The sequence below is a fragment of the Hypanus sabinus genome, chromosome 4, assembly GCF_030144855.1.
Source record: "Hypanus sabinus isolate sHypSab1 chromosome 4, sHypSab1.hap1, whole genome shotgun sequence".
NCBI classification, from domain to species: domain Eukaryota; kingdom Metazoa; phylum Chordata; class Chondrichthyes; order Myliobatiformes; family Dasyatidae; genus Hypanus; species Hypanus sabinus.
Genome location: NC_082709.1, coordinates 5884362 through 5908361, shown reverse-complemented (window position 1 = coordinate 5908361; position 24000 = coordinate 5884362). Strand labels below are relative to the sequence as shown.

General features: G+C 41.5%; 1 protein-coding gene across 1 annotated transcript in view; it reads right to left on the bottom strand.

The window, feature by feature from the left end:
- The window catches only part of LOC132392450 (inactive dipeptidyl peptidase 10-like), a 905047-nt gene that overhangs the window by 79656 nt on the left and 801391 nt on the right, over nucleotides 1-24000 (bottom strand). The window contains exons 11-13 of the mRNA XM_059966307.1: nucleotides 23770-23893; nucleotides 23410-23448; nucleotides 16575-16682 (exon numbers count right to left, since the gene is read on the bottom strand). Coding sequence (XP_059822290.1) covers nucleotides 16575-16682; nucleotides 23410-23448; nucleotides 23770-23893 — 271 coding nt within the window. The remainder of the gene's footprint in view (nucleotides 1-16574; nucleotides 16683-23409; nucleotides 23449-23769; nucleotides 23894-24000) is intronic.

Genomic DNA, 24000 nt, shown 5'->3' with positions numbered 1-24000 from the left:
ACTCTTGTCACCTGTTAATCTTCATTTCTCCAATGGCAATACATTCAGTTCTGAAATCTTATCATGGCCATGAGGTCCACATCCTAGAATCTCTGATGTCATTTACTTTTGAACAAGATCTCACACAGCAATGTTCTCTGAGAGGTAAATTTCCAAGAACAACAAATAATATTTTAAATATATATATATTTTAAATGAAGCTTCCAGTAAATTAATCATTTGTGGTGGATCATGCTTTTAATATCACTCAATTTCTTGTGACCTGTGAGCTATTAGACTGTTAAAAATAGGTGCACTGTTCAATTAAAACAGATTTCTCTCTATCCTTGAAGATTGGATCCTCTATCCCAATAGAACCCGTTTAATTTTCCACCTCCCAGAAGCCAAACAAGATGAAATTAAACATTCGATTCACAACAAACTCCAATAAGTCATAACATGATGATAATTTGATATTAACTAACACAATAAGCATTACCTGGACAGATTAGGTAACACCAAGAGATTTTGGATCTTTGGATCTTTTAAATTAAACTAAGGAAGGAAATTGGCCTTTATTTAAATATGACACAACTGACTACTAACTTCTCTCAGCACTGAACTGGAGTTTCAACATCAGTTTTTGTGCAAAAGTCTGATATACCATTATGGAAATGTACTTGGAGCAACAAAGTAGAACCTATATTGTACCAGAGTGCTTTGCTAATAGTGTCCGTGCGACATTATTCCAATGGAACCTGAGCATATGACAAACTGCAGAAAGACAAGTGGATTTGGTTACCGGAAGAATGCCAAATACATTGATTAATCAGATGAGTAACACACTGAAAATGCTGGAGGAACTCAGCAAGCCAGGCAGTATCTTTGGAAAAAAGTACAGTCGATGTTTCGGGCAGAAAACTTCTGGCAGGACCAAAGGGTCCTTCAAGGCCCAAAACATCAACTGTACTTTTTTCCATAGATGCTGCCTGGCCTGCTGAGTCCCTCCAGCATTTTGTGTGTGATGCTCAGATTTTCAGCATCTACAGATTTTCTCATGTTTGTGATTAATCAGATGAAATCTGTGCTTGAACGGATGCAGGTAGCCAACATTTGTAAGTATTTACTGTGCTGCCTGTTTCCTTGAAGCCATCACCAACTCTTGTGCGGTGCCAGTCTCCCCTAAAATAAGCACACTTACGTCGGATTCACTCTGTTAATTGTTATTTTTTTAAGACGTGGCGAAAAGGTGCTCAACTGCTATCTCTTCCCAAGACACCAGAAAATATTGATTCAATTTAAAATGATCACTTTATTAAATAAGAGAATAGATTGCAGTGAGGAATGTATCCTGCTGTGACTTATATTCAGAGAATACAGAACATTACAACAAAGTACAGGCCCCTTGGCCCATGATGTTGTGCCTTAAATATACATAAACACTTGGCCTCCACATCTGCCTGAGGCAAAGAATTCCACAGAGAAACCACTCACTGTCCAAAGAAATAGCTTCTCACCTCTAAAAGCACACCCCTCTATTCTGAGGCTGTGCGCTCTTCTCCTAGTCAATCCCACCATAGGAAACATCCTCTCCACATCCACTCTCTCAAGGCCTTTCACCATTCCATAGGTTTCAATGAGGCCACCCCTCATTCTTCTGAATTCTAGTGAATACAGGCCCAGAGCCATCAAATGTTCTTCATATGACAAGCCATTCTATTGTGGAATCATTTTTGTGTATTGCCTTTGAAACTTTCTCCAGTTTCAGCGTAATCTTTCTAAAACAGGGGGCCCAAAATTGCTCACAATGCTCCAAGTGAGGTCTGACCAGCACTTTATAAAGTTTCAGTATTACATCCTTGCTTTTATATCCTCATCCTCTTGAAATGAATGCTAACATTTCATTTGCCTTCCTCACCACAGACTCAACCTGCAAATTAACTATTAGGGAATCTCACACAAGGACTACCAAGTCCCTTTGTGCTTCAGTTTTTTTGTATTTTCTCTCCATTTAGAAAATAGTCGATCCTTTCATTTTTTTTATGAAAGTGCATGACCAGGCACTTCCTGACAATACAGCTTCATGTGTGGCACCTTGTCAAAGGCCTTCTGAAAATCCAAGAACATATTATCAGCCAATTCCCCTTTGTCTATCCTGCTTGTTATTTTGTCAAAGATTTGTCAGGCAAGATTTTCCCTTGAGGAAACTATGCCGACTGTGTTATTTTTTTCTGATGTGACTCCAAATGCCCTGAAACTAAATACTTAATAATCGACTCCAACAACTTCCCAGCAACTGAGGTCAGACTAACTGGCCTATAGTTTCCTTTCTTCTGCCTCTCTCCCTTCCTGAAGAGTGGAGTGACATTTGCAATTTTTCAGTTTTCTGAAAACATTCCAGAATCTAGTGATTCTTGAATGATTATTAGTAATGCCTCCACAATCTTCTCAGGCACCTCATTCAGAACCCTGGGATATACACTATCTTGTCCAGGTGACTTATCTATCTTCAGAGTTTTCAGTTTCCTAAGAACCTTCTTTCTAGTAATGGTAACTTCACACACCTCATGACTCCTGACACCAGGAACTTCCACTAACCTGCAAGTATCATCCATCGTGAGGACTGTTGCAAAATACTTATTCAGTTTGTCCGCCATTTCCTTGTTCCCCCATTACTATCTCTCCAGCATCGTTTTACATAGACCATAGAACATAGAATAGTACAACACAGTACAAGCCCTTTGGCCCACAATGTTGTGCCAACCCTTAAACCCTGCCTCCCATATAACCTCCCACCTTAAATTCCTCCATATACCTGACTAGTAGTCTCTTAAATTTCAATAGTGTGTCCACCTCCACCACTGACTTAGGCAGAGCATTCCACGCACCAACCACTCTCTGAGTGAAAAACCTTCCTCTAATATCCCCCTTGACCTTCCCACCCCTTACCTTAAAGCCATGTCCTCTTGTATTGAGCAGTGGTGCCCTGGGGAAGAGGCGCTGGCTGTCCACTCTATCTATTCCTCTTAATATCTCGTATAGCTCTATCATGTCTCCTCTCATCCTCCTTCCCTCCAGAGGGTAAAAGCCCTAGCTCCCTTAATCTCTGATCATAATGCATACTCTCTAAATGAGACAGCATCCTGGTAAATCTCCTCTGTATCCTTTCCAATTCTTCCACATCCTTCCTATACTGAGGCGACCAGAACTGAACACAATACACCAAGTGTGGCCTAACCAGAGTAATATAGAGCTGCATCATTACCTCATGACATTTAAACTCTATCCCTCAACATATGAAAACTAACACCCCATAAGCTTTCTTAACTACCCTATCTACCTGTGAGGCAACTTTCAGGGATCTGTACCCCCAGATTCCTCTGCTCCTCCACACTGCCAAGTATTCTGCCATTTACTTTATACTCTGCCTTGGAGTTTGTCCTTCCAAAGTGTACCGCCTCACACTTCTCCGGGTTGAACTCCATCTGCCACTTCTCAGCCCATTTCTGCATCCTATCAATGTCTCTCTGCAATCTTCAACAATCCTCTACACTATCTACACCACCACCAACCTTTGTGTTGTCTGAAAACTTGCCAATCCACCCTTCTACCCTCACATCCAGGCCATTAATAAAAATCATGAAAAGTAAGGGTCCCAGAACTGATTCTTGTGGGACACCACAAGTCACAACCCTCCAATCTGAATGTACTCCCTCCACCATGACCCTCTGCTTTCTGCAGGCAAGTCAATTCTGAATCCACCTGGCCAAACCTCCCTGGATCCCATGCCTTCTGACTTTCTGAATAAGCCTACCATGTGGAACCTTGTCAAATGCCTTACTAAAATCCATGTAGATCACATCCACTACACTACCCTCATCTATATGCCTGGTCATCTCCTCAAAGAACTCTATCAGGCTTGTTAGACATGATCTGCCCTTCACAAAGCCATGCTGACTGTCCCTGATCAGACCATGATTCTCTAAATGCTCATAGATCCTACCTCTAAGAATCTTTTCCAACAGCTTTCCTACTACAGACATAAGACTCACTGGACTATCCCTACTACCTTTTTTCCCAGTGGGCAAATATCCTTTCTCACCTCTCTTTTACATTTTAAGTATCTGAAGAAACTTTTGGAATTCTTTTTAACATTATTGGCTAGCTTAATTTTGTGTTCCATCTTTACTTTCTTCGTGACTTTTTTAGTCACTTTTTGTGGGTTTTTAAAAGCTTCCCAATCCTCTAACTTCCTACTAATTTATGCTCTATTATATGCCCTCTCTTTGGCTTTTATGTTGGTTTTGTTTTCTCTTGTTAGCCATCTTTCCTTTAGAATACTTCTTCCTCATCGGGCTATATATATTGTGTACCTTCAAAATTGCTTCTAGAAATTACAGCCATAGATGCTCAGCTGTCATCCCTGCCAGTATTCTTTTCCAATCAATTCTGGCCAACTCCTATCTGATGTCTCTGTAATTCCTTTTACTCCACTGTAACACCAGTACATCTGACTTTAGCTTCTTCTCAAAATCCAGGGTGAATTCAATCATATCATAAACACTTGCCCCTAAGAGTTGTTTCACCTCAAGTCCTCTATTCAATTGCAGTTCATTGCACAACACCCAATTCAGAATAGCTCATCCTGTAGTGGCCTCAATCATTAGCTCATTTGAGAAATTCCCCCTCTTGGACTCCGGCACCAATCTGATTTTCCTAATCTACCTGCATATTGAAATCCCTCATGACTATTGTAACATTGCCCTTTTAACATACATTTTCTATCTTCTGTTGTAATTTCTAGACAATGTCCTTACTGCTGTTTGGGGGTCTATAAACAACTCCCATCAGAGTTTTTTTACCCTGACAGTTCCTTAGTTCTATCCACAATGATTCAACACCTTCCAACCCTCTAAGGATTTGATTTCATTTTTTACCAACAGAACAATGCTACGCCCCTGTCTTCTTGCCTGTCTTTTTGATATAATTTGTATCCTTGGACATTAAGCTCCCAATCTCCTTTCAGTTTTTGACTTCAGTCGGATTTCTTAATGGACAATGAACCCATGAACACTACCACACTACTTAGTTGCCTATTATTATGTATTGCATTGTCCTGCTGTCACAAAGACAACAATTTTCACAACATATGCTGGTGCTATGATTAAACCTGATCCTGATTCTGATTATAACGGTACTCCATACCTTTCAGTTCTACACTCATTAAAGTTCTGGCACGTCAAGCAATGACAGAACACACCCCCAACAGTACATTAGAGCGGATGATCTGAAAGTGAATACTGTCACCTGCAGCTGGTGGACATGAGTTGGATAATGGTAAAGGATCTTACTTCCACTGATGAGGAAGCAGTGCAGAAGGATGAAGATTTTCCTGTTCGAGGGATGTTCTGAGGCCATGTCTCAGCTGAAGGAAGTTGCTGCAATGCACTACCATCAGCTGACGTCATTGAGTCTACAGGACAGGAACAAGTCTTTCAGCACATCTAGCCTAGGCCAAACTGTTATTCTGACTTGTCCAATCAACCTGCACTTTGACCATGTCCCGTCCAACCATCTACCTAACAGATTCAACCATTTCCTGTAACTTAGCTTTTCAAATCTCAGTTATATCCTTGTAAATTTTTTTGTACTCTCAATCTTAATGACATCTTTCCTGTAGGTTGATGAACAGAACTGCTCACAATATTGCAAACTGGACCTCATCAATGTCCTGTATAACTTCAGCATTATATCCTAATCCCTGTACTCAATATTTTAATTTATGAAGGCAGATATAGCAAAAGCTCTCATTACGACCTTCTCTACCTGGGAAATCTCTTCAAAGGAATTATGGATTTGTGTTCTAAGATCTCTTTGTTTTACCACGGTTCACAGTGCCCTATTGTTCAAAATGTAAATCCTGCCCTGGGTTGTCCTTCAAAATGGATGGCTAAGATCAGCTGAAGAAATGGGCTGAAAGTGGCAAATAGAATTTGATGCAGACAAGTGGGAGGTCTTGCAGCTCAAGTTCCGTCTGCTATTTTTCAGCCCATTTTCCAGCTGATCTGAGCCATCCTTTGTCCATTATACCCCCCAAATTGGTATTATTCAAAAATAATTAATATAGATGACAAACAACGATGACCCATCACCAATCCCTGCTGTGCACCACTAGTCACATGTCTCCATTTTTCAACACCCTCTCCTGCTTCTCCTGCTAACCCAATGTTGAATCCAATTTACTACTTCATCCTGACTGCTCAGCAACTAAATCTTCTGAAACAGTCTCCCATGCAGGACCTTGTCAAAGACCTTGCTAAAGTCCATGTCGGCAACATCTTTTGTCATCTTTCCTGCTAACCTCCTTGGAAATCTCTATAAGATTAGTGAGAAACCATCTACTATGCACAAAATTATGTTGACTATCCTTAATCAGCTCACGTCTATCCAAGTATATATACCTTCCAATAATTTACCCACTACTTAAGTCAGGCTCACTGGCCCATCATTTTCCAGCTTTCTTGAATAATGTAACAACATTAGATATCCCACAGTCCTCCAAAGATCACCCTTGACCAATGATGTTCTGAAAACTTCTGCCAGGACCTCTGCAATTGCTGCACTAGCTTCCACAACGTCCGAGCACATAGCACGTCAGCTCCCAGGCCTTACCTATCCACCCTAATTTGCTTTGGGTCAGCAAGTACGCCCTCTTCTGTAATTTGGATACAGTCAACAATCCCACTGCTGCTTGCCTCAGTTCTATAGACTCTGTCCATCTCCCAAGTAAATACAGCGGAAAGTATCCATTTAATATCTACCCCAATCTCTTTTGGCTCCATGCATAGATGGCCATACTGATCTTCAAGTGGACTAATTTTGTGTCTTACTATCATTTCACTCTTAATATATCTGTAGAAGCCCTTGGGATACTCATTCAACTGGTCTGCCAGCGCAACCTCACGTCTTCTTTTAGCCCTCATGATTTCCCTCTTAAGTGTTCTCTTGTGTTTCTTATATTTCATAAGTACCTCATTTGCTCCTACCTGCCTATACTTGCCTTCACTCCCTTCTTCTTAACCAGAGCCTTAATACCTCTCAAAAATCAAGGATCCCTAAACCTGTTATCCCTGCCCTTTATTCTGACGGGAACATACAAACTCTCAAGATTGCACTTTTGAAGGCTGCCTACTTACTAAGTACACCTTTGTCAGAAAACCATCTGTCCCAATCCACACTTGCCAGATCCTTTCTGATACCATTAAAATTGGCCTTTCTCCAATTTAGAAATCAACCCAAGGACCAGAACCTCATTTGTTCCTTGCTGCTTATATCTGCTTTCACCTCCTGCTCCTTCTTAACCAGGGACTCAATATCCCTCATAAACTGAGGTTCAATAAACTTGTTAGTCTGATGTAAAAATCATATTTTCAGTTGTGACCCACAGTTTAGGATTCCATAGTCATAGGAGATAATGCAAGGAGACAGGTCTTTGGATCTTTGTATGAAAGTCTGACTCACTATCTTTTCCTAAGATTCTGGAGTCAAATTAAAATGATTATTAAACAAACATGAATGACCCACTTGCACAAATCCAGCATTCATCCCTTACTTTACTCTGCCAATATACTCCCACTGCTTTCTATCCAAGCAGTAGGGGAAATTTACTGTGGCCAATTACTTTACCAACCCATTTTGCCTGTGATGGGGTATCATTCAGAGAAAGTCCATATGGGCACAGAGAGTGTGATATGTAACCTCCATCCATGCACTGTCTGAGCTCAGGATCGAACTTTGCCCTCTGGCGCTGTGCAGCAGCAGCTATCTGTTGTGCTCATATCACCCCTGACTCCATTCCTCCTGCGGTGCACAACCAATGTCTTTGCGACATTGGGGGAGAGATTATTTTCTTGTCAAGTCGTAAGTACTGCTCGCGTGGAACTGTTGATCCAGGCCTTCTGGTTTGGATAGATTCTGACTGATTTCTGGAGGAGAGCTTTGTAAGCATTGCAGAAGGGAGAATAGCAGTGATCGAGTATGCTATCTCCCCATGTGCTCACCTAGAGGTGCTGACAAAACTTTGGAGAGACTTCAGATACTGACGCTCTATTAAAAGTCACCGGCGACAATGAAGGCTGCCTCAGGTGTGCAGTCTCCAGGGTGCTGATGGTCTTCTACAGTTCCTTGAGAACCAGGTCAGTATCAGCCTCGTTGGAATATACACAGCTGTGATAATAACAGCTGTGAACTCCCTAGGCAGTCAGTAAGGTCTACACAGCAGCACCAGGTACTCCAACTCTGAGGAACAAAGAGATTTGAGGGCCTGCACATTCTGGGGGTTGCACCAAGCATGATTGACCATGAAGCATACCCCTTCTCCTTTACTCTTCCCAGAGAGGTTTTTTTGACCTGTCTGCCAGAATAGGGAGAACCTAAAGGTTTCTTCTCCATCAGCCAGGTCTCCACAAAGCACAAAACATTACATTATTTTGTTTCCTGCTGATAGGAGTTTCTAGCTGTCAGTTTGTACAGCTTATTGCCCAGGGACTGAATGTTAAACAGGATTATGCTCGGGAGCAGCGGCTGATTAGCACGCCGTCTCAACCTCACCAGGATGCCGGCCCTTCTCCCTCACTTCCGAGGTAGCAATAGTGTAATAAATGAGCCTCCCATTGATTGCACAAGCAGGGCTTCCCAGTGTAGGAAAGGCAGCACATAGTGGATAAATTCCCTCTTCCGGACATTCAGAAGAGTCGGCCTATCATACCTGATGTAACTATCAGCTACTTGAACAAGAAATACGAAGGAAACCGCAGAAATTAGAAGTATACTGTACAGTTGGACCGGAGCTCGCAACATGGCTGCCGTGCATGTTGCCATCTTGGTGTGTACCCCAGCCATTATCAATACACCTCAGAGATTTTCTGCTTGCTGTCAGTGGTCACATAACCAGAACTTTTGATATGCACCAGCAACTCAAAAGACCATCCACCACCTGCTCTCATGGCTTCACATGATCCTGATCTGGGGGAGGGGTGTGAAGCTAAGCAGGAGCTACACCTTGTCCAAAAGTGACCTGCAGGCTAGTGAAGGGAAGGAGCATCTTACATCTCCTTTGGTAGAGATGTACCTGCACCCCACCACTCCATCCAAATGTCTCTTAAAAGTCCCTAATGTATCTGCCCCTAGAGCCAAGCCAGTGGGCTCATTTCAGGCACTCACCATCCTCTGCCCCTCATAGCTCCTTTGAAATTACTCCCTCTCACCTTAAATATTTGCCCTTGGTATTGGAAGTGCAAACTATATGCGGCTGAATGCTGGTGACCTCCTGAATCCCCTCTTAGTTTCAGTGAAAGGTACAATTCAGGAAAAATTTTCCTATTTCCTCTACCTCTGTAACTTCCCTGACCATCATACAAAATAACATGAACATCAAACTCCAATAGAATGGTTTTGTTTTATTATTCCCTACAGCTAAAACAATGTAAGTATTTTCACTAACATCCTTTCTATACAACTTAAAATATCCAAAAAGTAATAAATCTTGACGCACAATTTTTTAATCTTCTTCCATCTCTTAAGCCCATCACCCTGTTGGGGCAGATAGCTGGAAGCAGCTTGCCAGAGTACTTTGTCTGTTAGATGCAGATCTTATTGTTGCCATTTCTGTAGCTCTGGGTTTTTATAGAATGGGTAGCTTGCTCCATGCCCAAACCCCCTTCTTTGGCAGCCAAGCTTGGGATCATACACGGCAGAGTTCTTCTTCCATCTACTGGTTGGCATATTGTTGCTGTCTATTACCAGAACCCTGAATACTGCACGTCTTCCTGCCATTATTGACTATACATCCAACAGACCACCTCCAGCAAAGTGCCATGGTCTGACCTTCTTCCTTACGATGTGAAGCTCCGTCACTTTTGTTACTGTAGGCACTTTTCCTTGAATAATGCTTGCCCAGAAAATTCAGCTGTTTAACCTCTCCAAACATATCCCCATCTTACTTCTCAAAACAATGCCAAGGAGTACATTTACAGAAATATTACTGTTTTTAAAATGAGCATTCGTAAGGGCTCTGAAGTAAATTACTTAATTTGTGTCAATGTGAGACATTCTTCTATAATAAAAACAGGTTGCTCAGTACTACATAGATGCTTTACAGACAAAAAAGATTGATGCAGACACCTCAGTTATTGAGACTGGTTTTAAATCAGTGGAGATAAAGGGGCCGTGACATGGTGTATAATTTTCAACGTGATGTTGCCATGAGCAAGTGCAGAATGCAATTTAATTGTTAGCTGAAGATGATGGTGTATAAAGATAAAGATAATGTAGCCTCTGAATAGAAAGACATCCAATTAAAATGGAGATGAGGAAGAATTTCTTTAGCTGGAGGGTGGTGAATCTGAACAATGATCATTACCACAGACAGCTGTGGAGGCATAATTAAGGCACAAGTTGATAGATACCTGATTGGTCAGGGCATGAAAGGATACGGGGACAAGGCAGGAGAATGGGGCTGAGAGGGAAAGTGGATCAGCCGTGATGAAATAGCAGAGCAGACTCGATGGGCCAAATGGCCTAATTTTGCTCCTGTATCTTATTGACTGATGGTCTTATAATGCCTACTGAAGTTATTGGATTAAGACAATGACCACAATCAGGAGGAGATTGAGGTGGTTCGGCCCATCAAATCATAGGTGATTTATTTTCCCTCTCAACTCCACTCACCTGCCTTCTCTCCAAACCCTTTGATATCCTTACTAGTCAAGAGTTGATGAACCTCTGCTTTAACTATATCCAGTCACTTGGCTTCCATAGCCAAATGTGGTAATGAATTCCACAGATTCACTACCCTCTGGCTAAAGAAATTCCTCCTAATTTCTGTTATCTATGAATGCCTTTTTATTCTAAGTTTGAGCCCTCTGGTCCTAGACTCTCCAACTACTGGACACTTCCTCTGCATGTCCAGTCTAACTAGGTCAGGGATTCCCAACCTGGGACCCAAGATCCCATGCTTGATGGTATTGGTCTGTGGCGTGAAAAGGGTGGGAACCCCTGATCTAGGCCTTTCAATGTTTCATAAGTTTCAATGAGTTTCCCCTAATTCTTCTAAAGACCAGAGAGTACAGACCCAGAGCCATCATATGCTACGTATACATTAACCCTTTCGTTCCTGGGATTATTCACGTAAACCTCTTCTGGAGCCTCTATTAGATATCCTATATTAGATATGAGGCCGACAATTAAAAACTCTGTTGTGTGGCAGATCCTTTTATAAATTATAGAAATTAATTTTAATCTAAAACATGAATGGCAAACATGATTCATTGTTCCATGCAGGCATTGCTTACATCCGGCCTAGAGGATAAAGATGGAAAGGGCCTAACACAACCTGGGCAACCAAAGAAGGGATTTCTCCAGTGCCAATTTTCCAGAAGACATCATGGTCATCCACTTTGATCAAGAATGACTGCAGTTTATGAAGCTTTTTTGTACCACTGAACCTGGATTTCTGAGATCCAGGGAGTGGAACTGCCCCAGTGTCATGGCTTTTCCACCTTAAAATCTCTCCTGCACAGATGTATTGACATTGCCGGACACAGTGGGCAACCACTATTGTACTACTGTATCGCACTAGGTTGAGTTAGCAGGGGTCTTGGTCCTGTACCAAGAATATCACAATTTAATGTTGTTGAGGAAAATAAACTCATAACTAACAATTCTGGTTGATATGCTGGTTTTATATGTAGACAAGCTGCCTTATGGAAAAAATTATTTTAGAAGCATTTCAGGCCGGTGTCGAGAAGAGTTCAGTACTGTCCATGCAACAAAGGTGATGATGATACACTCCTCAGACCACAAAGGAAAAAGATCGAGATATAGCTGAGGAGATGTTCTGGAGGCTTCATAAGAAGAACAGTAAATTGCAGAGGAGTAAGAATGTCTTTGTGCAGAAGTATTTGGTTTATTTGTGCCCGATAGTGGAGGCAGGTTTAAGACCATTGTTAGTGGCACAGAGCTTAGATCTATGTTCTTTTAACATAGAATCCAGTAGTATTCCATTGCCTGAGAACTTGCAATGGAATCAACAGCACCACACTAACAGCTGAAGCTGAAAGAACCACGACAATGTGAAAATAAGCAGAAGGCTACGAGACATTTTTGAGATGAGTCCAACATGAAGCACCATGATACCACCGTTTACTGAGACTCATTGTGAATATAGTATTGGGCAGTACTAACTCACACAATGGACAGGAAGACCCAATACCCAAAAAAGCAAGAACTACAAAGATTTAGAAGGTATTGGGAAACAACTTTATGACTCAGTCCACTATATCTATGGCTGTCATCAAGCATTTCCCATTCTACTCTGACAAGTCTGTCTTTGGCTTCCTCCACTGCCACAATGAGGCTAAACTCATGTTGGAGGAGCAACTCCTCATATGCCATCTCAGCAGACTCCATCCTGATGGCATGTACATGGATGTTTCTAGCTTCTGGCAATTTCTTCCCCCCACCCTCCATTCCCCATTCTGATTACTCTTTCACCCCTTTTCTCCAGTTCTGGTTCCCCTCCTATTTCCCTTTGTTCCATGGCCCACTGTCCTCTCCTATTAGTTTTTTTCTTCTCCATTCCTTTACCTCTTCACCTGTCAGCTTCTTACTTAATTCCCATTCCCTCACAAAGCCACTTTCCTCATCACCTGTTCTCACCTATCACCTTCCAGCTTGTACGACTTTCCTAATCCCCACATCCTTTTCGTGGCTTCTGCTCCCTTTCTTTCCAGTCCTGATGAAGGCTCTTGGCCTGAAAAGTCTACCGTTTATTCCCCACACCCCACAGAAACTGGCTGACTTGCTGAGTTCCTCCAGCATTTTATGGGTATTGCTCAAGATTTTCAGCATCTGCCAAATCTTTGGTTTATAATCCTAATGCATTCAATGGACCTAGACATTACCATCAACTCCACTCAGCTTCTAACACTCATCTACACATAAAGGTCAATTTGCAGTGGCCAATTAACCAATCAGCCTCTATGTTTCAAAACACAAAAATACAACTGCAGATGCTGTGGATCAAAGAATACGTACACAACGCTGGAAGAACTCAACAGGCCAGGCAGCATCCGTGAGAAAAGGGTAGCCAACGTTTCGGGCCGAGACCCTTCAACAGAAATGGGGGGGAAGAGAGGGCCAAAGCCCAGTAATAGAGATAGAGGAGGGGGCAGGGCCTAGAGGCGCTGGGTGGAAAACCAATCAGAGGAAAGATAAAGGGGGGAGGGGGAGGAGAAAAGCATGAAAGAACTGTAGAGATAAAGAAGCAGAAAGTTGAAAGGGGAGAGAGGCAGAGAGGGAGGGAATTACCGAAATTGGAGAACTCCATGTTCATACCACCAGGCTGGAGGCTACCCAGACAGTAGATGAGGTGTTGCTCCTCCTACCTGAGTTTGGCCTCATCATGGCAGTAGAGGAGGCCATGTATGGACATATCCAAATGGGAATGAGAGGCAGAGCTGAAGTGGGTGGCAACCAGGAGGTCCTGTCTATTGTGACAGACGGAGTGTAGGTGCTCGACGAAGTGGTCCCCCAATCTGCTTCGGGTCTCGCCGATGTAGAGGAGGCCACACCGGGAGCACCGGATGCAATGGACGACTCCAGCAGACTCGCAGGTGAAGTGTTGCCTCACCTGGAAGGACTGTCTGGGGCCCGGAATGGTGGTAAGGGGGAAGGTGGAGCATTTGCGCTTGCAGGGATAAGTGCCAGGTGGGAGTTCTGTGGAGAGGGACGTGTGGACCAGGTAGTCGTGGAGGGAACAATCCCTGCGAAAAGCTGAGAGGGGTAGGGAGGGAAAGATGTGCTTGATGGTGGGGTCCTGTTGAAGGTGGCGGAAGTTGTGGAGGATAATATGTTGGATGTGGAGGCTGGTGGGGTGGTAGGTGGGGACAAGGGGAACCCTGTCCCTGTTGTGGTGACGAGAAATGGAGGAGATGCGGGTGAGGGCATCTTTGATGACGCCGGAAGGGAAACCACGATCCTGAAAGAAAGAGGACATTTGAGAAGTCCTGGAACGGAAAGCCTCATCCTGGGAGCAGATGCAGCGGAGACGGAGAAACTGGGAATAGGGAATGGCATTTTTGCATTGGGCAGGGTGGGAAGAGGTATTATCGAGGTCGTTATGAGAGTCAGTGGGTTTGTAGAAGATGTCAGTGGATAGCCTGTCTCCAGAGATGGAGACCGAGAGATCGAGAAAGGGGAGAGAAGTGTCCGAGATAGACCAAGTGAATTTAAGGGCTGGGTGAGTTAGAGGCAAAGTTGATGAAATTGACAAGCTCAGCATGGGTGCAGGAAGCAGCACCAATGTAGTCATCAATGTAGCGGAGGAAAAGTTGGGGAGTGGTGCCAGTATAGATTTGGAGCATAGACTGTTCCACATAACCCACAAAGAGGCAGGCATAGCTGGGGCCCATGCGAGTGTCCATGGCTTCGCCCTTGATCTGAAGAAAGTGGGAAGAACCAAAGGAGAAGTTACTGAGAGTTAGAACAAGAGTGCCAACCGGAGGAGTGTGGTGGTGCTGGGGTACTGGTGGGGTCTGTTACCCTCTATGTTTATAGGATGTGGAGGGAAACTAAGAGAGTAATGGACAAAACGTGTAAACTATGCATAGACTGCACCAGAGGTCATGAATAACCCTAGACCAGTGGAGCAGGTCTACCAGCCCTCCCAGTGGGGTCACTATCCTCTAAAACTATTACGCAGACAGCAGAACATGATTTGAAGAATTTAGGTATTGCTGAATATGAAAGCAACATCCAATGTCTGTCTGATACTACCATTGTGAGTAACAGTATTAAATTTATGAAGCAACTGCATCTGCAAACTTTGAACACCAATGAGGTTACCTGGCAATTAATATTTGTACTAAGCAAGTTCCTAGTAATAACCAGCTTCAATAAGAGATATCATCTAGTTTTATCTCTTGCAACTTTTATCATTAATTCTGAAATCTAACTGGATACCATGTCTTTGATAAAAGGTTGAAACCAGATATACTATCATCCGCTTTTTGACATCTCAGTGTTTCTACTGTTCACACAGTTCATGTTGGGAATATCATAGAGCACTCTCGATTTTCCTGGATAATTGCACTTCCCAAATATTTATGAACAGTAGCAACATTATGTACAACTAAGTGACATTCCCAATTTCACTTTTTAAAAAATGCATTCTCTCCTCTCCTGCAATACTATGACTGCAGTATTTCCAGGCCATAAGACACAATACTGTAACATTTCAGAACATCTTCAACAGTAATTCTTAAACCTTGGCTTCTCCCATCTGAATGCAAGGCCACATAGGAACATCATGACTCTCAAGCTTTCCTCCTGATCTGTGGATAATTAGGCTGAGGCCAGCAGTCATCAACACAGCACTAAACTGAACTGACTCAGTGGCTGTCTCTGCTGGACTGATTTTGTGGACTTCGGTTTGATGTGCGTTAAGTGCTTGCTTTCTGCTGTTTGCATGACTTGCTCTTTTTTTGCACGTTAGGTGTATGATGTTTTCTTTCAATGCATTCCATGGTGTTTCTTTGTTTTGTGGCTGTCTGTGCAAGGACAAATCTCAGGATTGTATACTGTTTAAATACGTTGATAATAACTACACTTTGAATCTATGAATTAATAATTTATCAGCCAGACATAGGCATCACCAATCCTTCTATACCTCTTGGTCAGAATTCTAAAACTCACTGCCTCACAGTTAGACGACAGAGATGTCAGTTACAGAAGGTCACTGACATCAATAAAAATTAGAAATAGGCAATACGTGTTGGCCTTGTCATAACTAAGAAAAACAGAATAATGGTACATTTCAAATGAATGTTTTGGTATGCTTGTAAAATCTGATCATACAAAATAAAATCAAATGTTGTTGAAATAACATCATCCCTACAAATTATATTCATTCAATCAAATAAATGGTCAATTCCAGGATTATTTTGTGTTGACCCATAATTATTTTTGTTTACCTGCTGTAGAGGCCCTGTATCTGTTCTCCATCTGCTTTGAATCCTGTGCTGGATGGTTTATTATATTTATTATGCTAATGGGTCACATGACTGGGGCATGGTAAAAGCAAAGGGAATAAGCTGCGTATTCTTGCTTATTTTGAAGCAGTTTGTGGCTTGGGACCAGCAGAGATCATATCTTTGCTGACCACTTCATATCGCTTCAAGATTGTATGTTTGATAATAAAGGATAGAATGAAGGATTTAGCTCTTTGGAACAATCATATCACTGGAGCTGAGGGTGCATTATCTAAGTATAACAACCCGTGGTGGTCGCAGGCTAGCCACAATTGTTTGTTTTGATTTTGGATGAGTTTTCCTGCTACACCTGCTCTTAAGCAACATCACTCAAAACTTGGTATATATTTAAGAACAAATGTGAAAGTAATTAGTATTCCAAGATTGTAACATCTTTTGTAGTCAATTAATTTCAATGGATTATTTGACAGACAGAAAACAGTACATCTGGATTCATATGCCTTGCTGTTCTCTGAGTAACAAAAGCTGGCTCAAACAGTGACTCACCTGTAGATTGAACATTGCTATGTGATGGAATTCTCCACGACCACCTTGCTTTACAGGAACAGTCTTAAAAAACTTGCTTCCATCTTTTGAGAACACTGGTTCCTCATTCTAAAACAAAAATTAACATCATCATTATCGCAAAAAGTATTAATAGTTCAACGCAACTTAATTATGGTAGAAAACCGAAATTTCTGTCATTGTCTCCTTTGTTTCAACAGATCAGATTATTATGATCAAAATGCCTGAGATTTCACTGAACCCAAGTTCAAAGTACAAATTAAACGTATAATTCTTAGGCGCGCACGCGCGTGCACACACACACACGTGCGCGCACGCACATATATAAAAAACGCTCTGGCGGAGGTCTGATTGACAGCCCGCTCCTATATTTGTAATGACCAGTACTGTTTATTGTTCTTGTGTTAAAATGCTTTTAGAAACATAGAAAACCTACAGCACAATACAGGTCCTTCAGCCCACAAAGTTGTGCTGATCATGTCCCTACCTTAGAAATTACTTCCTCCGTCTGTATGAGTCTGGTTGGGTTCACTCTCTGGGTCATAATCCTAGGCCTGTTTGTGTTTATCACAATAAAATGGTTGTTGAGTTTAACGAACTTTCTCATCTGTCATTATGGGCCAAATGCCCACGAAAATATATATAATTAGTCACATAATTAGTCAAATGGAGATTTGTTTTTGGAGACCTGTGTGCAGTAAAGGTGTTTCAATTGATTGTAGTAAAAATACACTGTATCTGGAAGATCCAGTTGTTAGTCAGTATCCTTGCAAAAACCACACCATAGAGACAAAAGAACACTCAAAGCAACTTTGCGAAAAGGTTATTGAAAAGCACAAGTCAGGGGATGGATACAAGAAAATTTCCAAGTTACTGAATATCCCATGCATTACAGTTAAGTCAATCATCAAGAAATGGAAAGAATATGGCACAGCTGTAAATCTGCCCAGAGCAGGTCATCCTCTAAAGCTAAATGACTGTGCAAGAAGGGGACTAGTGAGGGAGGCCACCAAGTGACCGATGACAACCCTGGAAGAGTTTTAAGCTTCAGTGGCAGAGATCGGAGAGACTGTGCATACAACAACTGTTGTTCGGGTCCTTCACCAGTCCCAGCTTTATGGGAGAGAAAGCCACTGTTGAAAAAAAAACTCACATGAAATCTTGTCTAGAGTTTGCCAGAAGGGATGTGGGAGACTCAGAAGTCAGCTGGAAGAAAATCCTATGGTCTGATGAAACAAAAATTGAACTTTTTGGCTATCAGACTAAAAGCTATGTTTGGTATAAACCAAACACCACACATCATCAGAAACACACTATCCTTACAATGAAGCAAGCATCATACTGTGGGGATGCTTCACTGCAGCAGGCCTGGGAAGGCTTGTGAAGGTAGAGGGTAAAATGAATATAGCAAAATACAGGGAAATCCTGGAGGAATACCTAATGCTGTCTGCAAGACAACTGTGACTTGGGAGAAGATTTGTTTTCCAGCAAGATAATGACTCCAAGTATAAAGCCAAAGCTACACAGGAATGGCTTAGAAACAACAAAGTCAATATCCTGGAGTGGCCGAGTCAAAGTCCAGACCTCAATCCTATTGAGAATTTGTGGCTGGACATGAAAAGGGTTATTTGCTCATGATCCCCATGCAATCTGACAGAACTTGAGCAATTTAGTAAAGAAAAATGAGAAAAATTGCAGTGTACAGATGTGTAAAGTTGATAGAGACCTATCCACACAGACTCGGATCTGTAATTGCTGTTAAGTGTGATTTCACTAAATACTGACTTGAAGCAGGTGAATACTTAAGCAATCAATTATTTTGTGTTTTATATTGTAATTTAGATCACTTTGTAGAGATCTGTTTTCACATTGACACAGAAGAGTCTTTTCCTGTTGATCAGTGTCAAAAAAGCCAAATTAAATCCACTGTGATTCAATGTTGTAAAACAATAAAAGAAGAAAACTTCCAATGGGGGAGTGAGCACTCTATCTAGCTGGGGTGCCTAAGACCCTTGCGCAGTACTGTATTTGTCAACGTAAAGCAGAAAGCAACTTTGCAAACCTGGCTGGATGTTGGGAATGGAGAGTGTGGAGAGTCAGATGCAGACACACCCAGTCCTGAGACACCAGGCAAGGTCATTTGATTCCAAACAATTGGTTTATTAATCATTGCAGAAAGCCTCTCTGGTGCTTCCCACTCTATCCCCTCTCCCTTCCCCTTTTCCCAACCGTAATTTCCCACTCCCTTCCGGTTTCTCACTCTCAGTCCACAACAGAGACCCATATCAGAATAAGGTTTATCATCACTTACATATGGCATGAAATTTATTTTTTATTTTGTGGCAACAGTACAAAGTAATACATAAAAAAGGGGATGCTTTCATTATAAGAACAAATAATAAACAAATAAATTAAAGTAAAAAAAACAACTCCTAGCTATAATTTGAAAGAAATGAAGTGATTTTATAAGAACTTTACCAGCTTTACTAATCTTACCATTTTCTTGTCTTACCCAAACCATTCTATGCATTTCAACTTTAGTTGGTCAGGACCTTTCTCAATGTGGGTAGTAAGTGGTGTGGTGGTTGGCACAATGATTTACAGTGCCAGCGACTGGGGTTCAATTCCTGTCACTGTGGGTAAGGAGTCTGTATGTTCCCCTGTAACCCCATGGGTTTCTCATGGGTGCTCTGGTTTCCTCCCACAGTTCAAAGATGTACTGATTAGTTGGTGACATGGTCATTGTAAATTGTCCCATGCTTAGGCTAGGATTAAATTGGGTGATTGGGCAGTGGAATGGCTGTAAGGGCTGGAGGGCCTCCTCTGCACCGTATCTCAACAAACAAAATAAATAAATATCTTATGGACAATATATCTGGAGTAACAGTGGATTGAATATATTTCCTAATGCACTTTTCAAGGTGAAATTGTGACTTATTTTCTTCCAGTTTCGCTCAGGCTACGATTTTCTTGAAGGCTGAACAAAGATTGGTGAATGTCTGCTGAAGCCCTCCATCAATCTGCAAGTATGATCCAGGGATACAAATAAACAGATAAAGCTGTACAAATAAATTCACAGTTATTTCAACCAATGGCAAGGTATTGATTATCCTTTAGGTTTATCAATACTGTATATCTGCAGTTAGGGCCCATGAATGGAATATGATCTTTTTTAGAAAAATGTTGCACCTATAAAGTTATTAGTTATTGAAGTCTGTGCAATATAGGTTGCAGTTTCTTGCCATTTTAATATTCTGCCTCACTCCCTCATCTAACCTTTGTTCTCGGCCTCTTATTCTCTCCTCAAGAAGATCAATGGAAACTTAACAAAATTAAATTCACCTTTTAAATAGGCCCTTTACAACTGCTCATTTGGTGATGGGGTGGAGATATGCCTCTATCAAAGGAAGTGTAAGGAGCTCTTTCCCTCTGCTAGACTGTGGGTCACCCTTGGGCAGGTTTATCACCTGCGTAGCTCCCCCACCCCCGATCAGGGTCATGTGAAGCCATGGTAGCAGGTGGTGGTCGGTCGTATGAACAGCTGATGCATATCATAAGTCCTGATTATGGGACTACTGACACCAGAGAGACAATCTCTGAAGAGTATTGATAAGGGCTGAGGTCACCCGACTTGTAAAGACACTGCCCAGAGGAAGACAAAGGCAAACCACTTCTGTAGAAAAGTTTGCCAAGAACAATCATGGTCATGGAAAGACCATGATCACCGTCATACAGCATGGTACATAACGAATGAATGAACAACTATTTACACACATCAGTGGGTTTAGAAACTTCAGTCTACAATTACTGATAGCAGTATATCAGCCACCGACCAGGATGTAGGGTGAGATGTGCAGTCAAAGCAGTGAATCATAGAGTTGAAAATGTCAATTTATATATTCATATCATCATCATCATGTGCCATGGCTTCATGTGACCCTGAATGGGGTGGCAAAGCATGTGCTAAACCTTGCCGAAGGGTAACCCACAAGCTAGTGGAGGAAAGGATTGCCTCACACCTCCTTTGGTGGAGATGTAACTTTATCCCTTCCCCACCCAATATATCCATGCATATAGTAAAAAATGTAATTATGAAGCAATGGAAGGGAGTGCAGAAGCTTCTTACGACCCAAGCAGAAATGTTTGAGCTGGAAGGAGTGAAAGATAATGAAACACAAATTCTGTACTCAATTCAATCTAGGTCAAGTATGAAAATGTTGTCAGGCTTGATTCACAGTTGAATTACCCAGACAATTCCACTGAGTCATGGATCAGCTTTATCACCAGATGCACAATTCTTCCGCATAATAAATCTGATGCTCTATTTATTAATACCATTTTGATAACTAGTTAAGATGAAGCAACATGAACAAAATGCTGGAGGAACTCAACAGGTCAGGCAGCATCTATGGAAAAGGGTAATAATCGACGTTTCAGGTGAAGAGATTCATTAGGGCATCAGGATCAGATGGCGACTATTAACTATTTGTCAAAGTTTTGTTTTTCAGTATTCTTTTGTGGATGAGATAGTTCTGACCTCTGTAACATGGCTGGATTTAACCCCGAATTAATCATGTTGGTCTGGGGCTCCTCTGTTGAGATTGGTGACAATTTGATAGAGCAAGTTTCTCCGTGGAGATAAACATGTAAGGTTCTTGGCTGGAAAGAAATGTTCACTATGTTGGAACCGTGAAACAGATATCACTAGTTTTGCATGTTTAACCAAAGGGAATAACTTCACGCAACTTCACTTACCCCATCATTGAAATGATCCCACAACCTATGGACTCACTTTCAAGGACTCTTCATCTCAGGTTCTTGATATTTATTGCTTTTTCTATTATTATTATTATTTCATTTTGTATCTGCACTCTGGTTGAACGCTGTAGTTGGGCAGTCTTTCTTGATTATGTAAAGGTTATTATTCTATAGATTTATTGAATATGCCCACAAGGAAATGAATCTCAGGATTGTATATGGTGACATATATATACTTCGAGAATAAAATGCACTTCGGAATTTAAACATAAATAAATGAAGAATAGCATATTGTCAAACAAAAAACTTAATCATTTGATTTTGATTACATAACTAATTATAGTTAACCCAGAAAATAATCTTATCAAATCTTTTACCATATGCAAGATTAAAATAGAGAAGTGTTTTGCCTGGAGGAGCCTCCAGTAGGACTACAATCTTGTCATAGGGTATCGAGGCTTGTGTGCCTCAATGACCCAGAGAGCTATGATGCTGGAACCAGGACATGTGCATATGCTCTTGGCAGGTCACCCCTGCCAAACAGGTCAAAGGGTAGGGGCCAGATTAGGAGTGGTCCACTGGTCCTCCAGGTTCGGGGGGGTTCAGTTCAGAGCTAACAACCCTGACAGACAAAACAAAATGAAATGGGAACATCAGTGAAGAATCTGTGTACACAGACAGAGATGGAAGACCTTCATTGTTGCCCCAAAAGACCATTTGGCAGAACTGGATAAATAATGGTGAGGGATAGAGTTAAAAGGTGGCAGGGGAGGGGGGGAAGGAGAAACACAAGGTGATAGGTGAAACCAGGAGGGGGAGAGATAAGTAAAGAGCTGGGAAGTTGATTGGTGAAAGAGATACAGGCTGGAGAAGGGGGAATCTGATAGAAGAGGACAGAAGGCCTTGGGAGAAAGAAAAGGGGGGAGAGCACCAGAGGGAGCTGATGGGTGGGCAAGGAGATAAGATGAGAGCGGGAAAAGGGAATGGGGAATGGTGAAGGGGGATGCTACTGAAAGTTCAAGACCCAGGTTCAATTTCCTCTGCTGCCTGTAAGGGGTTTGTATATTTCCCCATGACTATTGTGCTCCAATTTCCGCCCACAGTCTGAAGGCATACTAGTTAGTAGGTTAACTGGTCATTGTAAATTGTATCATGATTAGACTAGGATTCAATCAGGAGGGTTACTGGGCAGGGTGGCTTGGAGAGCTGGAAGGGCCGGTTCTGTGCTGTATCTCTGATAAATAAATACATTTCATTTAAAAGCCACAGGTTTTGCTGCCAACAATCCTGCTTGGCTCAGTGGAAAAACTCTATAAATATTTGTCCTACCTATTTCAAAAAGTAGATGATAATTGAAACTCTGCAGCTTTATCTTTACTATTGTATATGAAGGAGGCTTTGAACATTGGTTTTTAAATAATAGTAGAGGTATTAGAGTTAAATGGAAAAAGCTGCAGAGAAAGAGAAACATATGGGGGGAAGGTTAATTTTGTTTTTGTATTATAAAAAGTAAACAAATCAGCTATTTATTTTCCATTAAATGCAAGAAAGAAAATGGGTTATGAAATGACAACTGATAGCTGGTTGCAGTTTTGCCCCAGCAAATAAAATTACCCTATCGATTGTAGGGATGTGGGTCCACAGATCTAAGTACAATGTTTGTTTTCTGTGCAACATATGATCAAAATTCAAGTTAATTGGGATTAAATAGGTCAAATAATGCCTGCTATTAAATTTGATACAGCATTTCTTGTCAAACTTTATGTTAGGGATATGCAAGATAATATCATTTCCATTGCAGCTCTGCCTTTTGGATTATCATGGTGAGAATATGGACCACTTTGTCCTAGATTGTGCAAAACTGGGGTCTCACATGACAATCTAGGAGAGCTATAGGTAAGTAAAATAGTTAAAATTTGTGGGTCACTCCACAGTTCCACTGCACCAACTTCACAACCTTCCCAGTTTTACCAATATACCCTTAGCTCCATGACTTAGATAGGTTCGCCCACATTCACTGTAGTGTTTTAATGACACTTCAATCAGGTATTTTTCTTACCTGTTTAGAAAGCCAGACTTCAGAGACTGCTTCATGCTTCTAGAATAGTGAAAGAGAAGGTGAAATGAAGGAGGCTTGGAAAAGACAACGTGTGTGCAATCTGTCGGAAAGGATTCTAACCAAACGGGTTTGGTAAATGATCATAAAATGCACATCTTTTATCCTTATTTTGAACTGTAATATATGAAACTTTACCACTTAATAATTTCAAAATATGTGTTTTTATATTAGATGAAGATCCTGCATCAATAGTCATATACTCTCAAACTTGTTAGCTGATTTGAAGTGTTCTTTAACATGTTTTAGTATTTTACCACATTACAGATGACAAACAGGTTAGTTGTGAGCAGAATGTCCTACCTTAGAACAAGCCCCCGTGGTTATTTCACATGTCGTAAGAATAGAAACATTCTGAGGTCTGTTCAACCAGTTTACTACTGTCTTGGTGTTGCTGACCCACTTCACCATTGTGATATAATATTCCCTGGTTCAAAAGAAGTGTAATCTTAGAACTGATCGAAATAGATGTTTTAACATCCACATTAATATTACTGAATGTGACACTGTGAAATTGATCTAACTGATCTGTGC